The sequence below is a fragment of the Gouania willdenowi genome, chromosome 8, assembly GCF_900634775.1.
Source record: "Gouania willdenowi chromosome 8, fGouWil2.1, whole genome shotgun sequence".
Lineage (NCBI taxonomy): Eukaryota > Metazoa > Chordata > Actinopteri > Blenniiformes > Gobiesocidae > Gouania > Gouania willdenowi.
In genome coordinates, this window is record NC_041051.1 from 32,470,205 (window position 1) to 32,492,869 (window position 22,665).

A 22,665-nucleotide genomic window follows, 5' to 3' on the forward strand; every position below is an offset into this window, starting at 1 on the left:
ATGATGTGTTTAAAGCCACTAACACACTGCGTTGCCAAATACAGATGATTATTCCACAACAAACATGACTAAACTTAAGCAAAAAACAACTAATAATTAAGACGCAGTTTCAGGTTGTTCTCGGAGGATCCTGAACGAGCACCCATTTATGTTATGTTGGAAACATTATTTTGATTCTGTTAAAAAAATGTGTTGAAATTCTCGGACATGTTGCGTTGCCAGATACAGCAGAATATATCCTTAAATAAACATATTAGCTTTATTTCCCCACCGCATTTACGTCTTCTATTCATTAATGTCGGTGTTTAAAGCCTCGAACACACTGCGTTGCCAGATACAGCTGAATATTCCACAACAAACATGACCCTAAACTTCAGCAAAAAACAACAACAACTAATTATTAAGGCACAGTTTCAGGTTCTTCTCGGCGGTTGGAGGAAATTTCAGGATCCTGGACGAGCCCCCTTTTATGTTAGATAAATCATTTTTGATTCTGTTGCCAAAAAATACGTGTTTATAGCCTCTAAAATCCTGCATTGCCAGATACAGCAGAATATATATTTAAATAAATATATCAGCTTTAATTTCCCTGTCATATTTATGTCTTTACGACAAAAAAATGGCGTGTTTAAAACCTCTAACATGCTGTGTTTCCAGATACAGCAGATTATTCCACAACAAATATGACTCTAAACTTACACAAACCTCAACTAGGCAAAGTTTCAGGTTCTTCTCGGCGATTGGGGTCAGATTTCGGGATCCTGGACGAGCCCCCGATAGTGTTAGACATGTTTTTTTTTATTCTAATGACAAAAAATTATTTGTTTAAAGGCCCTAACACACTGTGTTGCCAGATACAGCTGATTATTCCACAATAAACATGCCTCTGAGTTTCCTTCTTCACACACAATCAACCCAACCTGGCAACGCAGCGCCTTTGTCTCTCCTGGTGAGCGTATAGAAAGTATAGGCAGTGTGTAAGAGGTGAGGAGTGATCGTGGAGCGACTGCCTCACCTTCACAGCCATTGGACAAGCGGCTAATAACAAAAGCAGCAGCCCATTTGAGCAGTGACAAGTGTGCAAGGATTTGAATTTCATTCCTAATGGGGTCTGTGGTAATGCTTTAATTCACTACCTATGTGATATCAATTCCATTATAATCTCATTAAGCCGCTGCACAGCGAGGTGATTTGGAACAGCCAGCCGTACGCTCCTCTCTAATTGAGCAATACTTTTTATTCATTATTATTGCCCATTATTAAATTAATGAACTTAATGGACTTATTTTCCAAATTGCAAAGACCCCTGGCAACATGTTTTTAATTCCATTAGCGAGGCATACCGGGGGTGGTGTGAGCGCAATTAGCCTACCGCTGCGACGAGCTCATCATAGCAGTTTGTCCATCGGGTCCTAAGTCTGCAGAGACACACACACACACACACACTCAAACACACACTCACACCTGGGATGCTATCAGACGACAAATCTGCAGGAATAACGATAATAAACGTATTTTGAGTCGTTTCCTGCTCACCTTTAGGGTAAAAAGGCAAGTCTTTTATTTTGAAATGCATGCCTCTGGACAAACAGACAAACTGTTATTACACCTGCACTGAAAACACCTCAACAATTAATGAGTCAAGTGAATATTTTACTGAAAATGACTGTTTTTTTCCACATCTATCCATAAAAAAAGTCATTTTCCAGTGACGGAAATCTGCAGGCACTGGTAACCCAAAACAATCTGCCTATTATTTATTTTTTTAAAAAAGCAGGTTTTTGGGACACTTTTGCTTATTTTCAGGGAAACTACTGCATGTATCTGGCAACCCAAGGTTTCTAGCACATATGCACAAAACTATTGATAACTTTAAAAGTTAACAATTTAAATAAAACAAAGAGGAGCAGCACAAAGGGGTTTGTCCTCAGCTGACAGTGCGATGCAGAGTATCGGTACGGAGTTCAATTAGTGCCACAGATCTTAACCAATTTAATACCTGATTAGATCAATGACTGCGTTTAAAACGCTGTGCGATGTTGAGCGTGAGCTACAGGAAAATATGTAGAAGTTGTGTGTGCTCGTGCAGAACTGTGGCACAAATATATGCTGTACGTCAGATGTTAGTGACTTAGAAACCCACTCCCCTTTAAGACCCCTTAACATGTTATATTAAACATGGGCAACTGGTCTAATTCTGTCTAATTTTGTGCAGTACCCAATTTAAATACACCAAATGACCCCGAAAAGCAAAGTATTTTACAGAAAATACACAAAAGGACAAAAAGAACACACGAAAACCAACAAAATGACAATAAATATACACAAAAAACAACAAATTTACAATAAATATGCACAAAAATGATTGAAATAATTGTCAACAAAAATACACCAAATGACACAAAATTTGAAATGTACACAAAATAACTGAAAAATTTACAAAATAAAAGTAGACAAGAAAGACAAACAAACAAACAAACAAAAATGTGAATCCAAAAACACAGGCAACAAAAATATACACATTTACAGAAAAATACACAAACGGGCAACAAGAACACAAAAAATTACAGAAAACTACAATATGAATGCACAAAAAGTACTGAAAAAATTTACAAATTGTCAACAAAAATACACCAAAGGAGAATGAAATGGCACAAATAAACAGCTATTTTTTTACAAAACAAAAATACACAATCCCTTTGTTGTTTCCTGTTTTAATGCTCTGAGCGTCTGATTGGTCATTATTCTAAATGTTGATCATGTGACCCTCAGATGTTTGTGGCCCCGCCCACTGCTGGTTCCTGCATGGTGTCACTATGAGAAGGAGAACCTGCAAAGTTCCCTATGACACACGAGGACAAACAACACATTTTCCTGCATCAGTGAAAATCTGATCGATATCGATCTTCAAACTCAACACAAGCTTATTGAGTTTTTATTTTTAATTAAAAAACACGGACGTGTTTATCAGCACACGGAAAATACAAAGTTCATCCATCAGAGCAGAAGCAGCGACGCGTCACAGCCTCAAAACATTACGGATAAACTTCCCACACGACAACAACCAGTCGGTACCGTCTAAACCAGGGGCCTCAAACTCATTTCATTTCAGGGGCCAAATATGACGCAGGCGGGAAAATGAGTAATTTAATCATAATTGTGCTTTTGTTTGCACTTCCACAGATAAATAAATGATAAAATATGTACGACACTGATAATATCAAAACAATATGAGACTTCACTTTCAATTGATTTGATTTTGTGACCCATTTTTGTATATTTTGGGGACATTTTGTTGAATAATTTGAAGAAAATTGCAGGGAAATTGAATTTTTTTAACAAATTGAGATGAAAATGGACTTTGTATTACTTTTAGATTTGCTGATTTCTACGACTGAATAAGTTTGTAATTTACACAAAAAATAATGGTTTCTCTGACTTCTTTGCTTGCTGCTGTGGGCCAAATTGGATGCTACTGCTAGCTAATGCTAATGCTAGCTATTGCTAATGCAAGGTAAATGCTAGGTTAAAGCAAATGATAGCTAGTGCTAATGTTATGCTGATGCTAGCCAAAGCTAGGTAAATGCTAGGTTAAAGCTAATGAGAGCTAGTGTTAATGTTGGGTTGATGTTATGCTAATGCTAGTCAATGCTAGGTTAATACTAATGATAGTTATTGCAAACACAAGTTAACATTATAGTAATGCTAATGCTAGCTAGTGCTGATACCGGGCTAATGTTAGCCAATGCTAGCCAATGCTAGGGTAATGTGTATGTTAGCTAGTACTAATGCAAGCTAATGTTATATTAATATTAATGCTCGCTAGCATTAATGCTAGGCTAATATTATGTTAATGCTATCCAATGCTAGGCTATTGCTAATGCTAGCTACTATTAATCCTAAGCTAATTTTATATTAATATTAATAGTAATGTTAATTTTAGCTACTGCTAGGCTAATGATAATACTAGAATAATGTTAATGCTAATGCTTGCTAATTTAAAGCTAATGCTAACTGATGTTATTGCTAGCTAATGCTAGCAAATGCTAATGCTTGACAAATGAAAGGTTAATGCTGATACTAGGTAGTGTTGATGCTAGCTGGTGCTAATGCTAGGCTAATGTTATATTAATGTTAATGCTAGCTAGTGTTAATGCTTGCAAAATAATTATGCTAATGCTAGACAATGCTAGGTTAATGCTAATGCTAATGCTAATACTAGAATAAAGCTAATGTTAGTTAATGCTAGCTAGATTAAGGCTAATGCTAGTTAATGTTAATGCTAGCTAATGTTCACATATTCCAATGTGGGGTTTTTTTTTTTACTACAAATGGCAAATAAATTCAACCTAAACTTGTTAGTACTATATAATGCTTATGCTAGCTAATGCTAGGCTACTGTTATACTAATGTTAATGCGAGCTAGGGCTAATGCTAAAAAGTAGAAACACTATGACAGAAACCCCAAATAAATATATATAAAACAGAGGCTTCATTACATAAAAAAAATAAATAAATAAATAAAATAAATTCATAGAGCTTAATAAATAAACACTTGAAATATTCTAAAACGTTAGGGTTACTCCATATATGTTTTTTAATTAATTAAAAATACTAAAATAATACATTTCCAACTAATAGTAACAACTATTTTTATTTGCACAATTTTTTTCAAATTGAAAACAATGTTTCCAATGTTTGATCGTTGTTTTTAACTCTTTGGTTTCCAAATGTTTTTCCTTTTCCTCTTTTTTCCTGAAACATGAGCGTCTCTGAGTTTCTCTTCTTCTCTCGCACTAAAAACAAACGTGTTCTTCCTAAAGTGAAAGATATTGTTGCTGTCAGACTTCCTCAGCGTCCACAACTCAACGTTACAACCACGAGGATGACATTAATGTGGTCTTCACCTGGGATGGCTCCAGATGTGACGCCGCGTGTTTCCACAAGGAAGATCTCAAAAAAGAAAAAAACAGGAAGTGAATTCTGACATTTACGTCACTTTTTATGTTTGTTCTCATTTATTCTCGTTTCTAATATTTATATTTCACTTTTTCTTGTTTTAAATCTAAGATTTATTTTATTTTTTCTACAATAAAGCTTATTTTTTTAATATTTAAGTAAATGTGACGTGAAATCACGAGTAAAAAATAGTCAGATTTTGTGCAAAAAAGACAAAAACAGCTGATATTCTTAAACCTTTATCAGCATTTCTTATGGGGACGGACATCGTTCTCAAATTACGCTGCGTTCTCACATAAATCCCTCCAAAAAATGATGATTTGAGAAGTTGGAATCCCAATATAACACAAATAACACCAAAAACACACAAACATAAACACAAAAACAGTTCCACAAAATCACAACAATGACACACAAAACAACTGCTTAAACACAAAAAAATGACAATAAAAAGCACCAAATGTAAACAAAAGTAACAACAAACACAAACAAAATCATTCCACAAATACACAAAATGATTCATAAAAAACAGACACAAAAAAAGATGATTCCAGTCGAGTTATTTTGTATATTTGTGCTGTGGTTCTGTACAATTGTCTTGTCTTTATTTGTGTGTGTGTGTTTTTAAAGTTGTGTTTAAAAAAAACAAAATGAAAAAAAAAAACAAAAAAAGATTTTTGTTTCTTTTCTTTTTGTTACTTTTTTTGTATCATTTTTAAGTAATTTTCAGTATTTTTGGAATCATTTTGAGTATTCTGCTATTGTTGTCATTTTGTGTGTTTTGGAGTTATTTTGTATATTTATGTGGATCTTTTGTATATTTTTCTCTTCCCTTTGTGTGTGTGTAATTATTATTATTATTTTTTATTTTTTTTTAAACAATGTGTATTTTTGCAATTTTTTTGCTTTTATGTTTTCATTTTCAGTGTTTTGGGACTAATTTTGTGTATTTCTGCTTTTGCAGGTCTGGAGTGCTTTTGTCTGTTTTTGGAGTTATTTTGTGTATTTGTGCAGTGGTGTTGTATAATTTTTCAAGTTCTTGTGTGCGACTATTTTTAAGATGTGTTTTTGAAATCATTTTGTGTATTTTTGCCATTGTTTTGCAGATCTACAGTCATTATTGGAGTTAGTTTGTATATTTCTGCTGTGGTTTTGTATATTTTTCTTTCCCTTGTTTGTGTTTTTTTAAAAACTGTGTTTCTAAAAATAAATAAATATAAGTGTATTTCTTACATCATTCTCAGTGTTTTTGGAGTTATTATGTATATTTGTTTTCTGTTTACTGCACAATGTTGCAACTCTGCTCCTGAAGGATCAACTCGGTTATGTTCATATATTTGTAAATGTGATTCTCTCACACACACATGATTCTCATCATCGTGTGTGCGACCCCGAGGGGCGTGGCCTCAGGATTTTGCTCCAGGCCTGGATTTACAGGTGGTGTCGTGGTTTCTCTCTGGATTAGGATCATAAATCCAGTGAAATGGGTCAATAACCTATAACACTAATGTCACTGTGCTGCTGTTAATTTCACACACACACACGCACACGCGCACACGCACACGCACACACACACGCACACACACACACAGTTTCCTGAGCCACGCTTTACGTGACAGCCACCTTTTATACGGCCACACATTGATTGTGAGGAGTATATATATATCTATATATAACGAGTGGAGAATGGAGCCTCAGCTCCAGTAAACACACATTCACATAAACCATTGGTTTCATTTGACCAGAAAACACACAGAAACACATGCAGTAACACACACAGAAACACACAAACACACACATAAACACACGCACAAACACACCCAGAAACACACAGAAACACACATCGAAACACGCAGAAATACACACAAACACACGCAAAAACACGCAGAAACACACACATAAACATGCAGAAACACACGCAGAAACACGCAGAAACACACGCAGAAACACACACATAAACATGCAGAAACACACACATAAACATGCAGAAACACACGCAGAAACACACGCAGAAACACACTCAGAAACACACACATAAACACGCAGAAACAAACACATAAACACGCAGAAACACACACAGAAATCCATATCAGATCACACACATGCTAATCCAGCACTAATGCTAGGCTAATGTTATGTCAATTATAGATTAATTATAATGCTAGTTATTGCTAATAATAGATTATGTTACTAATGTTAATGCTAATTTTAGTTACTGCTAGGCTAATGTTAGCTAATTCTAGGTTAATGCTCTTTAATGTTAATGCTAGGTTGATGTTAGGCTAATGCAAATGCTACTGTAGTTAGTGTTAATGCTAGGGTAATGTTATTTTCATGCTAATGCTAGTTAGTGTTAACGATAAGATGGTAATGTTATATCAATGCCAATGTTAGCTATTGCTAGGCTACTGTTAGTGCTAGTTAATGCTAATGTTATCTTGTAACTGAGGCTAACTAGTGCTAGGGCTAGGTTAATGTTAATGCTAATGCCAATACATTCTAATGCTAGCTAATGCTAATAGTAACGCTAGGCTAATACTAATGCAGCATCCCACAACGTGGGTCAGGACCTGCGTCATCACTTGCATTTTCTTCAGGAAATGCAAATATTCTATTATTATTATTATAATTATTATTATAATTATTATAATTATAATTATTATTATTATTATTATTATTATTATTATTATTATTATTATTATTATTATTATTATTATTATTATTATTATTATTATATCTGCTGATGCTGTTTCACTTGTGAATTCTGTATTTTCTGTCTGTTTCTAGTGATGAATCAAAGGCCCAACAAACGCCATCAATCCAGTTTTTATGGATGTGAATAAATAGACAATGAAAGCTAAAGTGTTAGCATTCATGGCTACGTAATGTAACGTAACGTAAGGCAACGCAGAGGACGCCTATGATGACCATGTGCACAGACGTCTGAAACAGAGACAAATGTTTAAAGCTGGAGTTTTGAATCTACGGAGGTAAATTAGTGCCACGGTGTTATCTGAGATTGTTTCATCACTTCCTGTCTGGTCGGCGCTAAAACAAACACTTACAATTAAAGAAATAAACACTTTTACTGAAAGATATCAGCAACAACTCAATAAAAACACACAAATTGATCGTAAGACGAGGACAAACACAAATCATTTACTACACTGTAAATCATTTATAAAAAACCTTATCCAAAATAGTTTTCATGTCCTTATAATTCAAATTCATCTCATGAAAGTAAATATGACAAATTAATTGGAAAGCTGCTTTAGAACGATGTATTACAGTCAATCAGATATCAATAAATCCAGCATCTTCACTTTAAGATAATCCTCAAATTTTTCTTAAAAAATAACAACTTAACTTGCAGGAAAATTCCAGGATTTCACACATTTGAAAAGTTACTGTAATGGAGAAAATAACGCCTCTCCTCACAGTGAAGTATCTGGACATGAATGATTACATAGTTTACATCATGATTCATGTTTTATCTGCATTTTTAATTATGCATGATGTGTAAATATCACGAGCAACGACATTAGAACGGAAACGTTGAGTGAATCAAGTCTAAAATAAATACATGAATACAATTAAACTGATAAAGGCTTGAAATGAACGACTGCAGGATTTTACCAATGAATGAATAAGAAATAAAATGGGTTCAAAGTGACCAAAAATGGTGGAAAAGAGAAATTGGTTAAAAGTTGCAAATTAGACACAGAAAAAGTGGTAATAAAGGTTCAAAATGTCAATATTGGAACATTTAGGTTAAATTGGCAAATAATGGGCATGAAAAATGGTGAATGTTTAGATTAGCAAAAAAAAATAAGCATGAAATCTGGAGAAAAGAGGTTAAAAGTTACAATAATAGGTCAATATATGTGACATTAGGTGTAAAAGTGGTGGAAAAGGTTTATAAGTGCTGAACATATGTAGAAAGTGGAAAAAATGTGCAGAAAACACATAAAAATGTGATGAAGTGTCAGAAATGAGAGAAATGTAGCAAAAAAAGCTTTAAAAAAGCAAAAATATGGCAAAAAAAAGTGATGAAAATAGCTTAAAATATGGCAAATTAGAGTGGGCAATAATGGAGAGAGAAAATGGTAAAAACTGATTCAAATTGTCAATATTGGCTTAAAAGTGGCAGAAATGGGGAGAAAGGGGAGTTGTAATGGTAATGTAATTTAAAAAGTAGGAACAATTAGTTTCAAATAATGGGCATTACAAATTGTGAAAATGGCAAAATAAATAAATAAATAAGCACAATACCTCACAAGTCACAAATTACAAGTTTTAGTTTGAAGAACTTTCTGAGTTATTTGTACGTCTTTGTCAGAGGAAAAAATCCTCGTTTTAACCCAAAACCAAACCAACATTAAATATGTTAATGAGGTGAAATGATTGACAGCTTTGAGATGTTTCATCACATTCACTGAGCCAATGAAACCACAGCAAAAGTTTAAAGATTTTGCCCCAAATTTGTGTCTAAAAAAAGAAAGAAAAAAAAGACATGGTCTGAGAGTGACACGGCACGTTAGCAGCACTCTACTCATCACACATCTACGTTCTACTCAGCACATGTCACACTCTGCTCATCACACATCTACGTTCTACTCAGCACGCATCTATGTTCTACTCAGCACGCATCTATGTTCTACTCAGCACACGTCTATGTTCTACTCAGCACAAGTCTACGTTCCACTCAGCACATGTCACACTCTGCTCATCACACATGTATGTTTTACTCAGCACGCATCTATGTTCTACTCAGCACACGTCACACTCTACTCAGCACACGTCTATGTTCTACTCAGCACAAGTCTACGTTCCACTCAGCACATGTCACACTCTGCTCATCACACATCTACGTTCTACTCAGCAGAAGTCTATGTTCTACTCATCACACGTCACACTCTACTCAGCATACGTCTATGTTCTACTCAGCACACATCTACATTCTACTCAGCACAAGTCTACGTTCTACTTAACACATGTCACTCTGCTCAGCACACATCTACTTTCTACTCAGCACAAATCTACGTTCTACTCAGCATGCATCTATGTTCTACTCAGCACACGTCTATGTTCTACTCAGCACAAGTCTACGTTCTACTCAGCACGCATCTATGTTCTACTCAGCACACGTCTACATTCTACTCAGCACAAGTCTACGTTCTACTCAGCACAAGTCTACGTTCTACTAAGCACACATCTACATTCTACTCAGCACACATCTATATTCTACTCAGCACACGTCTACGTTTTACTCAGCACATGTCACTCTGCTCAGCACACATCTATGTTCTACTCAGCACACGTCTATGTTCTACTCAGCACACGTCTACGTTCAGGGGACGCCATGTGTCGGTGGTATTAGTTTGCACTTCTCTGGGCCTCGTGCAGCAGGAGGGCGTGTACTTAGAGGAATCGCCATTTTTCACTTGAGTACGGAGGTAGATTTGTGCCACATTTCTGCACTGGAACATAAACTGATTACAGGTACTTTCTCAGATGTTTTCCTTCTTTTATCTCTGAATACGTTGGACAATCAGGAGAATTTTTTTGTGTCATCTAATGCAGGGGTTCTCAACCTTGGGGTCAGGACCCCATTTGGGGTTGCAAGATGCTTTCAAGAATATGTTTTGAACAATTTGAGCCAATTTTTACTTTTCTTTACCCTTTTTCTGGAACTACACCAAACTTGTCATATTTTAACTATGTTTTCATCACTTTTTCTTAAAATATTTTTGCTACTGCCTCTGAAGAAGACTGGCAGTTGACAGTCGAAAAAGTAAAAGTAAAAAGTAAACTTCCAAAAAAAATTGTCTGAATAAATTAAACCTGAACATATTATTCCAAAACAAGACAACATTCAATTTCTGGAATTATTACAAGGAAGTCAAGGAGACACATCAAAGCGATTAGCAGACGTCCCTGAAGAAGACTGCCAGTTGACAGTCAAAACATGTCAAGAGATCAAAGTAAACTTCCTAAAAAATGTGTCTGAATAAATGAAACCTGAACATATTATTCAAAAAGAAGACTAAATTAACTTGCTGTGATTATTATGAGGAAGTCAAGAGGACACATCAAAGCAATTAGCAGACGCCTCTGAAGAAGATCAAAGTACATTTCCTGAAAAATTTGTCTGGATAAATGAAACCTGAACATATTAAAAAAGAAGACAAAAATAACTTGCTGGGATTATTACAAGGAAGACAAGAAAGTCAAGAGGACACATCAAAGTGATTAGCAGATGCCTAGACTAGCAATTGACAGTTGTTGATCAAAGTCAATTTTCAGAAAAATGTGTCTACATAAATGAAACCTGAACATATTATTCAAAAAGAAGAAAACATGCACTTGCTGGAATTATTACATGGACGTCGAAGACACATCAAAGCGTTTAGCAGACGTCTCCAAAGAAGATCAAAGTAAATTTCCTTAAAAATGTGTCTGAATTAATGAAACCTTGACATATTATTCAGAATGAAGATGATATAAACTTGTTCGTTTTTGGTTTTGTTTCCTTTAAGATGCACAAATGTAAACCTTTCAGCATCCTCTCTACGTCCCAATATAAACAGAAAAAAAGAACAAAAACGAGCCCGTTAAGCGACGCACCCGCCGTTAATCACTAAATCCAATCTTTTATTTCCGTTGCTGCTGCTGCTGCGCCATCGACACGGACGGGGCCTAGGCAAAAAAAAAATGGCCGCCGGTCGTAACGGCTCACAAGCCCCTGGACAACCTGAGGCATGGCCATCCAATCCCACATCATTAAGGCTGGAGTCCTTTATTGTGTTGGAGGCATTAAACGGCGCGCTGGCTCTGGCCCTGAAGTCACACTCCACTAGGAGGAAACAGCAGAGAAAATAACGCCACAGCTGGATAATGACTTTTCCCTGGGAGGCCGACCATGTGTACAAAAGCACTAATGATAGCAGGTGCAATAAGCCGGCGCCAGGGCTTTTTACTGCGTGCGTCCGGATCTATTTTCCTCCGCTAAATTCGCCAGTGATTTCCCCCGTGTCGGTGTATTTCTGTAGTTTAAGAACAGCCCTTCCTCCCCCCCTCCTCCTCCTCTACCTCCTCCTCCTCCTCCTCTGTCCGTATCTAATCTGTTCATCAGCTGATATCAAAGAGGACTGCGGCGTGAGAACCAAGAGAATAAAAGCTGCTGCTACAATTAGCATCTGAGACAGAATTATGATCATCAACGTTTTTTATGTTTTGTTTCAACGAAATGCTGCTCACATCGCTGGAGGAGCACGTTTTCCTCGCCATGGCGTGTTTTTCCTGCCCGTGATGCTTCTTTGAGATGGAAGTTAACAAGCGATTGCAGCAGAGACAAAACCTGTAGCGCACGTGTCAAACTCAAGGGCTGGGGGCCAAATCCGGCCCTTTGGAGCATCCAATTTCTCAGCTGCTTGAGATTAAACTGCTACGTATTTGGCCCCCTGAAATAAAATGAGTTTGACACCCCTGCACTACAGCATGTGTCAAACTCATAGCTCGGGGGCCAAATCCAGCCCTTTGGAGCATCCAATTTGGCCCGCAAGTGAAAGCAAAAAATGACAGAGAAAACATTGACTATTGTGTAATTTACCAAATAATCCAGCTATAAAAATTTTTCAATTGTGTAAATGAAACTCAATATTTCCAGGTGCTCACAGCTTTCCCGGTGCTTCCATCACATGACGGCAGTTATGTGTCATCTTAAATTGTTGAAAGAACTCTACATTTTTTTCAGAATCTTTGCAATTTCCTTCAAATTATTTGACAAATTCACCCAGATTAAATCTGTGACTTATTGCTGAAATATTGCAGGTTTCTTTCATACTTTCTATATCAATAACAAACCAGAAATCTGGGGCCCACGTGAGATTAAACTGGTCCGTGTTGGGCCCCTGAACTAAAATGAGTTTGACACCCCTGCTGTAGTGCTGCATGTTAATGTGTGACAGAGGCTCAGATCAATTAATACATCAACAAACGATCAGAATATGAAGCCAATGGCTGATAACGTGTGTGTGTGTGTGTGTACAGGCTGCATATATATGCACACACAGTGCAGTAAAGACACACTGGACCACCTAATGACACAATTTGCAGTAAGAATGCAGCTCCGAGCAGCGAATCACGGCGGCCCGTGATGGAGCGTGTGCCTGAAGGGAATCCACTTCCTGCTAATGACCAAACCACCTCCTTTTCTTAAGCCACTGCACGCCAATGTTTCCTTCTTTCCTTTTCCACTTCTTCCCTCGGATAAATAAAAACAGAGCATTAATGCAGAGCAAACGCAGCACGTGAGCAGCAGCTAGCCTGCGGCGGTCGCACACTCCGGTGCGGTCGTGGAAAACGTAAAGCAGCAGAGCTCCTCGTGCACGCCGTATATATCCAGTCTCCCCCATTACCACCATCTCCACTCGACAGCGAGGGCCCTGCACTGCTAAATTATTCATCCCACTGAGGGAGGACAGGAGCATGCATGGCTCGTCCCTCTTCCTGCAGAGGACGATACGCACACACACACCACTGGCAGCACGAGCACACACAGCACTGCGCCGTCACCTCCTCAACTTCCTACAATTACCCGCCACGAGTTCAGGCCCGAGTTTCAGCAGAGGCGGTGAGCGCAGCATATGGGACGAGAGAGGGGGGAGACACCTGGGTGGCACCCATGGGTCCCGTCCATAACCCGGGACGTCTGCGCACACACACGTTCGTCCACATCAGTGGGCAACAGGGAAATGTAAGCCAAAGGTAATCGCCCCGGATAAGAGCATCTGCTCGCTGAATAAATATGCTAATGAGGTAGAACCAGACTGATGGAGGCCTCCAGGGATAGAGGGGAGTGGGGGGGGGACCTCAGGTGACGCTCGCCACACGCAATGGCGCCAAACAGGAGGGCCGTCCAAAGCCAGCACTGAGCGTCCCAGACTTTAATATCTGTAAAACTGAGAAAACGATAAAAACAAACCAACAGACACGTGGAGAGTGTTTGGATGATGCAGTGATTACATCACAGACGTCATTGGTTGTTACACTACAGCGCAATGTGTCAAACTTATGGCCCGGGTGGCAGATTCGGCCCTTTAGGGCATCCAATTTGGCCCGCAGAAGAAAGTTAAAATGGCAGAGAAAACATGACTTAAATAATCCAGTTTTAGAAATCTCAAATTCATCAATTTAATGAAACTCTACAACATTTTTAGGGTTTTGCATTTTTACTTTGTTTATATCACATGAATGTAGACATTTTTATTGCAAATTGTGGAAGGATCTCTCAATTTTTCCACAAATCTGGAAAATTCTCACAAACAATTCCACAAAATTCCTCTAAATTTACACAAAAACAAGTGAATTGAACTGATATTTAAAACTAGGGAACAATGATGTTAAAATTGTTCTTTTCCGTCCTAAAATAGGTGGTACACTTGAGATCAAACTGGTCTGTATTCAGCCCCCAAACTAAAATGAGCATTACAACATGTGTCAAACTCAAGGCCCGGGGGCCAAATCCGGCCCTTTGGAGTAATTTAGCCATTAAGAGAAAGCAAAAATGACAGAAAAACCTAAATTATTGTGTGAATGAAACTCAACAGTATTTACAGGTGCTTTTTAATATTACCTTTTTATTTTTACTGTTGAAAAAACAAACAAACCTTTTATTTCTCTCAATTTTCCTTAATTAAACAGATTTTGGAAAAAAAAATCTAGGAAATGTAAAGTGAGGATCCTGTTGGGGCAGATTATTGTCACTTATTACTTGGATATTGTCGGTTTCTTACATTTATGTATACGTAGAAGTGCAAGTGACATAAAACATGTGTCCCACTTGAGATCAAAGTGCTTCGTGTTTGGCCCCCTGAACTAAAATGAGTTTGACACCCCTGCACTACAGCGTTCACGTCTGCTGACGTGGCGTCAGGAAATTGAGTTGATGGGGTTGTTTGGATTTTCTGGAGCAAACGGACGAGGAAAGACTGACGATGGATCGGTGATGGTTTGGTTTGGGGTGTAGACGAGGGGAAAAAGACGTCAGTGGAAAGGAAAAGGAAAGGTGTGTGTGTGTGTGTGTGTGTGTGTGTGTGAGGTCTACCACAACTATCCCACACATTTGCGAGTGCACAAAAACCTCCTCGCCACCATCGTGGGGTTGTTACCCGCTAAAAAATGATTGCGCTAAGTAATGCAAAGCATACACAAACTCCCAGTCACTAGGTGTCAGTGAACGCACCATCAGACCTTGTTAAACTACCTCACTCCTCAATGCATTTTACTGGGCACTTTTATGGATGTATGTCGTTACTTTTATTCATTTATTTAACAACTTATCAGAATCAGAATCTGTTGGAGAAGCAAAAGTTTAACTTTTTTGAAAAATACAGTTTGACATTCCACTTGTTTTTGATATTAGTCCTTGAATTACAGTTAATTACCGTTTACTTCTTCTCACAAGTTTATTTTGGTATTTCCTACCATTTGTGACTAATGTACGCCCCGTTACGCAGCAGTTCAGACCATCTTTGGTCCTAAAAACAACCTCTGTGTGTCGATGCTTCCTATAACCACGACAAACTAAAAGTAAAAACTGAAACTTAAACCATTCACAAAAGATTTGTGTGTGTGTATGTGTGTAGAAACATATACACACACACAAACACAAACACACAACTGCATTAGAGGACACGGCATGGAGTTAAAACGCAAACAGGTGTAGAAACAGAGACACATCTTGTGCAACAGAAGTGTGTGTGTGTGTGTGTGTGTGTGTGTGTGTGTGTGAGAGAATGCAAACAAACGGAGGAGAAGAATCCAATCCGACTAATCACACAAGAGCTCAAAGAGAATTAATCAGCAGCAGCTCTGCTTAACAATCCGTAATCACCCTCATTCACCACTTAATGCTGTTTCATTTATGAAATTCTGCCTGACTTTGGATTTAACACACACACACACACACACACACACACACACACACACACACACACACACACACACACACACACACACACACACACACACACACACACACAGGATATCATGTGTGTCCCTGGAAAACCCCGTGGGCACATCCTTCCTCCAGACGCCGGCGCTAAATTGGCGGGATAGTGTTACAAACGGGGGAGACAGACGACCCGATGCATGCTGGGTAGTCAGTCTGTCGATGGGGAGAAATGGAGCAACAGCACACGCGTACAGAAGGAACGCCCGTGTGACAGGTAAACACACACACACACACACACACACACACACAGGCCTCTGCTGCTGCAGTGTAGATATATAAAAACACACACACACACACGGCCAATGCAGCAGCCGCTACACACACTCTTACTCACCCAAAAGTACATCATCATGGTGGAGGCGGGACAGGTGTGGTCGGGCGGGCGCAGGAGAGCGAGGCCAAGCGGGGGCCGAGCACTGGGATCAGTCCTGAGGAGGAGTCCGAGAGCTTTTTTCCTCTCTCGTCTTCTTCTTCAGTCCTTCAAACTGTTGTGGAGTCAATGTTTCTCAAAAGAGACGAAGACGAGGAGGAGGAGGAAGCAGCAGATGAAGAAGAAGAAGAAGAAGAAGAAGAAGAAGAAGAGGAAGGAGGAAGAAGAAGAAGGAAGGAAGGAAAAGCTGGGGAGGTGTTGTTCTTTTGACACTCTTCTACTCCACTTGCTCTCCACCACACTCCTCACTTGGTTGGAGTCTCTCTCTCTCTCTCTCTCTCTCCTTTTCTCTCCCTCTCTCTCTCGACCCTGTGCCGACTCTTATTGGTGAATGTGAAATCAGTCGAACGGCGGCGCCGAGGCTCAACTAGAGCAGCAGGAGCGGCAGCCTGCGCTTTGACAGCTGCCTCCAGCGTTCCTCCACTGGAGCCGTGGTAGAGGAGGAAGAGGAGGAGGAGGAAGAGGAGAGAGCGCCGAACAAATCGGGATCCTGCAGACGGTACTGTAAAATTCAGCGTCCCGGGGATGGACGGGGTGGGTGGGAGTGAGGGAGGGAGCTCTGCGGGGAGGGTGGGAGGAGGAGGAGGAGGAGGAGTGTGATAGTGATGATAGTGGAGGAGCCTCTTTCTTCTTCTTCTGCTTCTTCTTGTGACGAAGACGACTCGCATTCAAGTTGTGGCAGTTTTAGTTCATCCACGAGAAGAAAATGAAGAAGAGGCGGCCTATTTTTCACATTGTATGTGTGTGTGTGTGTGTGTGTGTGTGCAACCAACACCCCCTTCATCCCCTCTCCCTCCCCACCACTGGTGACCACCACCACCACCACCACCAAAGAAGAAGCAGAAGCCGCCTGTTCTCAGGTGAAGTGAGTGCGGTGGTGGTGATTACATTCCATGCTTTACTGTGTTTTCCATCTGGCAGCTATAAAAAAAAAGGGGGGGGGAAGGGAAGCCACGCGGGAAGAGGGAGTTGGGGTGGGTGGGGGGGGGGGCACTGTAACAATGAGCCTGCCTCAGCAATTTTCAAAACATATCATCAATACACGCTCGGAAATGTTAACCCTGTGGTGACCAGAGGGGGGCCGGACTGAGGTTTGTGCCGCTTCCTCCAATAAAAGAGCTTCCCTTGGAGGGGGGTGGGGGTGGTTCAGTGTAGCATCTCTCCAGGTTACGTCTCCCATCAGTAATCGCCACATGAGGAGGAGGTTGATACACACGAGGCCTCGTTCGCACGCCGTGACTGTCGCTTTAAATTTATCACCACTCCCGCCTCGGGGGGGGTGAAATATGATGCGAAGGCACGCGGCGATACATTCAAAGAAGAAGTGCAATTAGCAAGGCTTCGTTTTCCAGGTGAGTCACGTGTTTAGCCAATCACATCGCTCTACGTTACATTCCTGAAATCGCTGAATGATTAAAACAATGAGAAACATCACCTCCTACAAATTAAAACCCTAACAAAATACAGAACATCAATTCATTATGAAATAAATAACCTTTTCAATTTAATCCACCCACTTTGGTCTCTTGTAATCTCTCTCTCTCTCTTTTCCTCGTGTGATGATTTCGTCAAAACAAAGCAGCGTCGTTAATGATTCCGTCACGTGTGAGTGAAATTACCGTAATGACATCTTTAAAGAACAACTTCTTAGCTTCCAGAAACTGGTGGAAGTTCCCAGATAGAGCAAATATTAGCAGAGTCATGGTCGTCTAAAAGAACGTGTTCCCCAAGATGTGTTCAGGGTCCCTGGGAAACCCCAACAATTTCAGTCATTTGTAAAATGTTCTCCAGTTCAGACGTGAAAAGACCTTTTCAATTAAATCCATCACTATTTGGTCTCTTTTAATCTCTTTCTCTTTTCCTCTTGTGTGACGATTTCATCAAATATAAAGCGCTATCATTAATAATTACGTCACATGTGAGTGAAAATACAATATTGGCTGTAAAGAGCAACTCATTAGCTTTCAGAAACTGGTGGAATCTCCCAAATACAGCAAATATTAGCGGACGTACGACCTTTTACAGAAAGAAACCTGAGAAACCTGAACAATTTCAATCATTTGGAACAAAATCCCAGAATAAGATGTAAAAAGAGGACGTGTTGGGGTAAATATGGACGTACGGTCGCCCTAGAATATGATACGTGCTGATATTCAAAGAAGAAGTGCAATGAGCACGGCTTAGTTTTAAAGGTGAGTCGTGTTATTAACCAATCAGATCACATCGATCTACGATACTTTAGCTCCTTACATCCTACATTTTTAACAATCTGTCCTTCAAAAATCTAATATAAACTTTCTTGAAATCTTTGAATCATTGAAACGATGAGAAATGAAAACAATAACACAAAAACTCACAGAATATGAATTAAATATACACTTCAATAAATAACCTTTTCGTTTGGTCTCTTTTAATCTCTCTCTTTGTGTGACCATTTCATCAAAACAAAGCGTATCATTAATGATTACGTCACGTGAATAAAATAACCATAATTACACCATTAGGAAACTCAAACTATTTCAATAATTTGTAAAATCTCACCAGATAAGATGTGAAAAGAGGAAATATGGATGTATGGTGACCCTAGAACAGTGGTTCTCAAACTTTTAAAGCTTAAGTTCAGTTGATTTTCTAATAAAGATACATTTCCATCATCATTTTTGTGTTTTTTGTTCTTTATCTGTTCTTTTTATTATTCATCATATTTTTCTTTCCTTTTGTGTGTTTTTGCTGTTGTTTTTGTGTTGTTGTTGGTATTATTTGAATTATTCTCTCCCTCTCTGTGTGTGTGTGTGTGTGTGTGTGTGTGTGTGTGTGTGTGTGTGTGTGTGTGTGTGTGTGTGTGTGTGTGTGTGTGTGTGTGTGTGTGTGTGTGTGTGTGTGTGTGTGTGTGTGTGTGTGTGTGTGTGTGTGTGTTTCTGGTGTCGTTTGGTTGTTTCTCTGTTATTTTTGTGTATTTTTCTCTCATTTAGTGCGTCTTTGTTGTTGTTTTGTGTGTTGTTGGTGATATTTAGTCTTTTTATCTCTTCATGTGTGTGTGTTTTGGTGTCATCTTGTGTATTTAGTTGTTGTTTGTCTGTTCTTTTTATTATTCAGTGTATTTTTCTTTGCACTAAAGATAAACATTATAAAAACCTATATTTTTAACGCTTTCATCTGTTAATCTTCCACTCTCTCTCTCTCTGAAGTACACCCTGTAGTGGGATTGCGTACCACCATTTGAGAAACACAGTTCTAGAATATGATACGTATGCACGCGCCGCCATTCAAAGAAGAAGTGCAACAAGCACAGCTTCATTTTCCAGGTGAGTCGTTGCGTGTTTAACCAATCAGAGGCGGCGTCACATCGTTCTTCTGTCTCTCCACACACACACACACACACACACACACACACACACACACACACACACACACACACACACACACACACACACACACACACACACACACACACACACACACACACACACACACACACACACACACACACACACACACACACACACACACACACACACACACTGAACGCACCAGTCCTCCCATATCTTTCCTACATGTCCACACCAGAACTCAATGGATTTACATTAGCAATCACCGCGTGGATAACCGCCGCCCCCCGCTCCTCCATCAATCTCTGATGGGAAATAAAAATGAAATGCACTTCTCAGGCAACTCAGATTAAGGATCGCGCTTTTATCAAATAGTGAAGTCTATTTCAAGTGCTGCTCATAAATAACTGAGGGCAGAGACAAGAGGAACAGCACCAGCGTGCAGGCGCACACACAGGAAGAGGAAGAAAGGGGGCCACGTGGGGTTAGACCAGTGGTTCTCAACCTCTTCAGCCACGCGACCCTCCAAAATAAAGGTCCCAGAGAGCGGGGACCCCCACTGTAGCTGAAGGTGGTTGAACACAGACATGAACATTGAAGAACAGTCATGTGGAGACAGGACCATCTATAAGGGGGAATAAAGGGGAGAGATTTTTGGGGTCCATCCATAAAGTCAGTAAAATGATGGTCCATTGTTCTATGAATCTGTGATAACCACATTTATTTATTCATCTGAATAATATCCACTGTTATCCAGGAACGTTTATTAATATTATTATAGTCATCTTAAAGATGGAAATCCTGGTTTTAATCACTAATAAAATGGTAGAAAAGGTGGTGAAATGGGATTTTAAAAACCAAAGAGAAAAGTTGTAATTTAGGAAGGCCAAAAACAATCAGAAAAAGTGTCAATTTTGGAACAATTAGTTTAAACTGGCAAATAATGGGCATGAAAAATGGTGAATGTGGTTAAATTAGCAAAAATAAGCATAAAATATGATGAAAAGAGGTTAAAAGTGACAGTAATGAGTCAACATATGTGACATTAGGTGGAAAGGGTTTTATAAGTGCTGAAAATGTGTAGAAAAGTCATTGCAACTTGAAGGAAAAGTGGTAGAAATGGGAGTAATGTAGCAAGAAATACATTAAAAGGAAATAGGTTAAAAATATGGCTAATTTTGTGTTGTTGGAAATGGTAGAAATAGTGGTGAAATTAGATTTTAAAAACCACTGAAATTGTTTAAAAGTTGCAAATTAAAGTGGACAAAATCAGACGGAAAAAGAAAAGGTTTCAAAGTGTCAATATTGGAACTATTAGTTGAAACAAATAATGGGGATGACAAATAAAATATGATGAAAAGAGGTTAAAAGTGACATTAATGGGTCAACATACGTGACATTAGGTGGAAAAGTGGTGGAAAGGGTTTATAAGTGCTGGACATGTGTAGAAAAAATGTGTAGAAAAGTCATTGAAATGTGATGTAGAAATGTCAGAAATGGGAGAAATGTAGCAAAAATACATTAAAAAGGAACAAAAATATGGCAAGAAAAAGTGACAAAAATAGGTTGAAATATGGTGAGTTTGGTGGAGTTGCAAAAAAATGATAAAAATAAGCAAAAAGTGGTTCAAAAATATTCTTAGTTTCTTAAATGCATCTGGCGAGCGCATGATTGAGAACCCCTGAGGAACCCACATAATTCCACATCGTCGTCCGAGGAAGTCCTTGGATTACTTCAGAAAAGGGAGTGAGAGCGAGGGTGGGGGCGGGGCTTTCCCGACTTTTCAGATTTCCCTCCCCAGTCTAGACACTCCCTGGAGAACAGAGCCGTCCATTACAAAGATGGAGCTTTCAGAGAGAGGAGGAAGTGAAGGCCTGACTCACTCACTGACTGACTGACTGAGTGAAAGTGTGTGTGTGCTCTCTGCTCTGGAACGTCCACCATGCGTTGGTTTAGCCTTAATCGCACACTTCACTTTATAGAGTGACCTGTTTTACGACTCGGGGACCGGCCCCTGGTTTTTATCTCTGCGTGTCCTCCACAGGTAGGTATTGACATTTCTGCTCTGTGTGGAGGAAGCGCTGCTCACAGGGCGACGGTGTTTTAACAGAGAAAGATCTGCACGGGACTAATTAAGGGTCAGCGGCGGGAACGGAAATGTCATCTCAACACGACAGCCCCGCCTCTCCTCAGGAGCAGAGTCTCTCCTCTAACAGACACAGAGGATTAAAGAGTGAAATCAATTCCCACAGTCGCTCACTTCATTCATCTCTCCTTTGTGTAATCCAGGGGTTTTCAACCTTGGGGTCAGGCTCTGGGAGGGGGTCGCCAGATGCTTTCAAGAAACTAAGAATATTGTTTTTAACAATTTTAGCCCATTTTTGCTTAGTTTTACCCTTTTTCTCCAAACTTGCCATATTTCAATCTATTTTCATCACTTTTTCTTTTCATATTTTTGCTCATTTTAATCCATTTCTGACACTTTTACATCACATTTCAATGCTTTTCTGCACATTTTCACCCACTTTCAAACCCTTTCCACCACTTTTCCACCTAATTATTGTCACTTTTAACCACTTTACACCATATTTCATGATTATTTTTGCCGCTTTAACCACATTCACGATTTGTCATGCCCATTATTTGCCTTTTTTAAACTAATTGTTCCAATATTGACACTTTGAACCCTTTTTCTCTAAATTTTTGTCCACTCTAATTTGCCAATTTGAACCCATTTCTGTGGTTTTTAAAATCCCATTTCACCACCTTTTCCACCATTTTCTGCAACTACACCAAACTTGCCATATTTTGACCACCTTTCCCATCACATACAGTATGTTGACCCATTGTTGTCACATTTAACCTCTTTTCATCCTTAATTTTTTGCCAATTTAACCACATTCACAATTTGTAACGCCCATTATTTGCCA

At 39.0% G+C, this 22,665-nt stretch overlaps 1 protein-coding gene across 7 annotated transcripts in view; it reads right to left on the minus strand.

Moving 5' to 3' along the window:
• Positions 1–22,665, minus strand: part of rbfox3b (RNA binding fox-1 homolog 3b) — a 620,267-nt gene that overhangs the window by 182,283 nt on the left and 415,319 nt on the right. Inside the window, exon 1 of one of the 7 annotated variants that reach the window (XM_028454745.1) lies at positions 16,311–16,888. The exons of the other annotated variants lie outside the window; for them this stretch is intronic. Coding sequence (XP_028310546.1) covers positions 16,311–16,328 — 18 coding nt within the window. The 5' untranslated portion in view covers positions 16,329–16,888. Of the gene's footprint in view, positions 1–16,310; positions 16,889–22,665 lie in introns of those variants that run through there. 7 annotated transcript variants of the gene reach the window in all.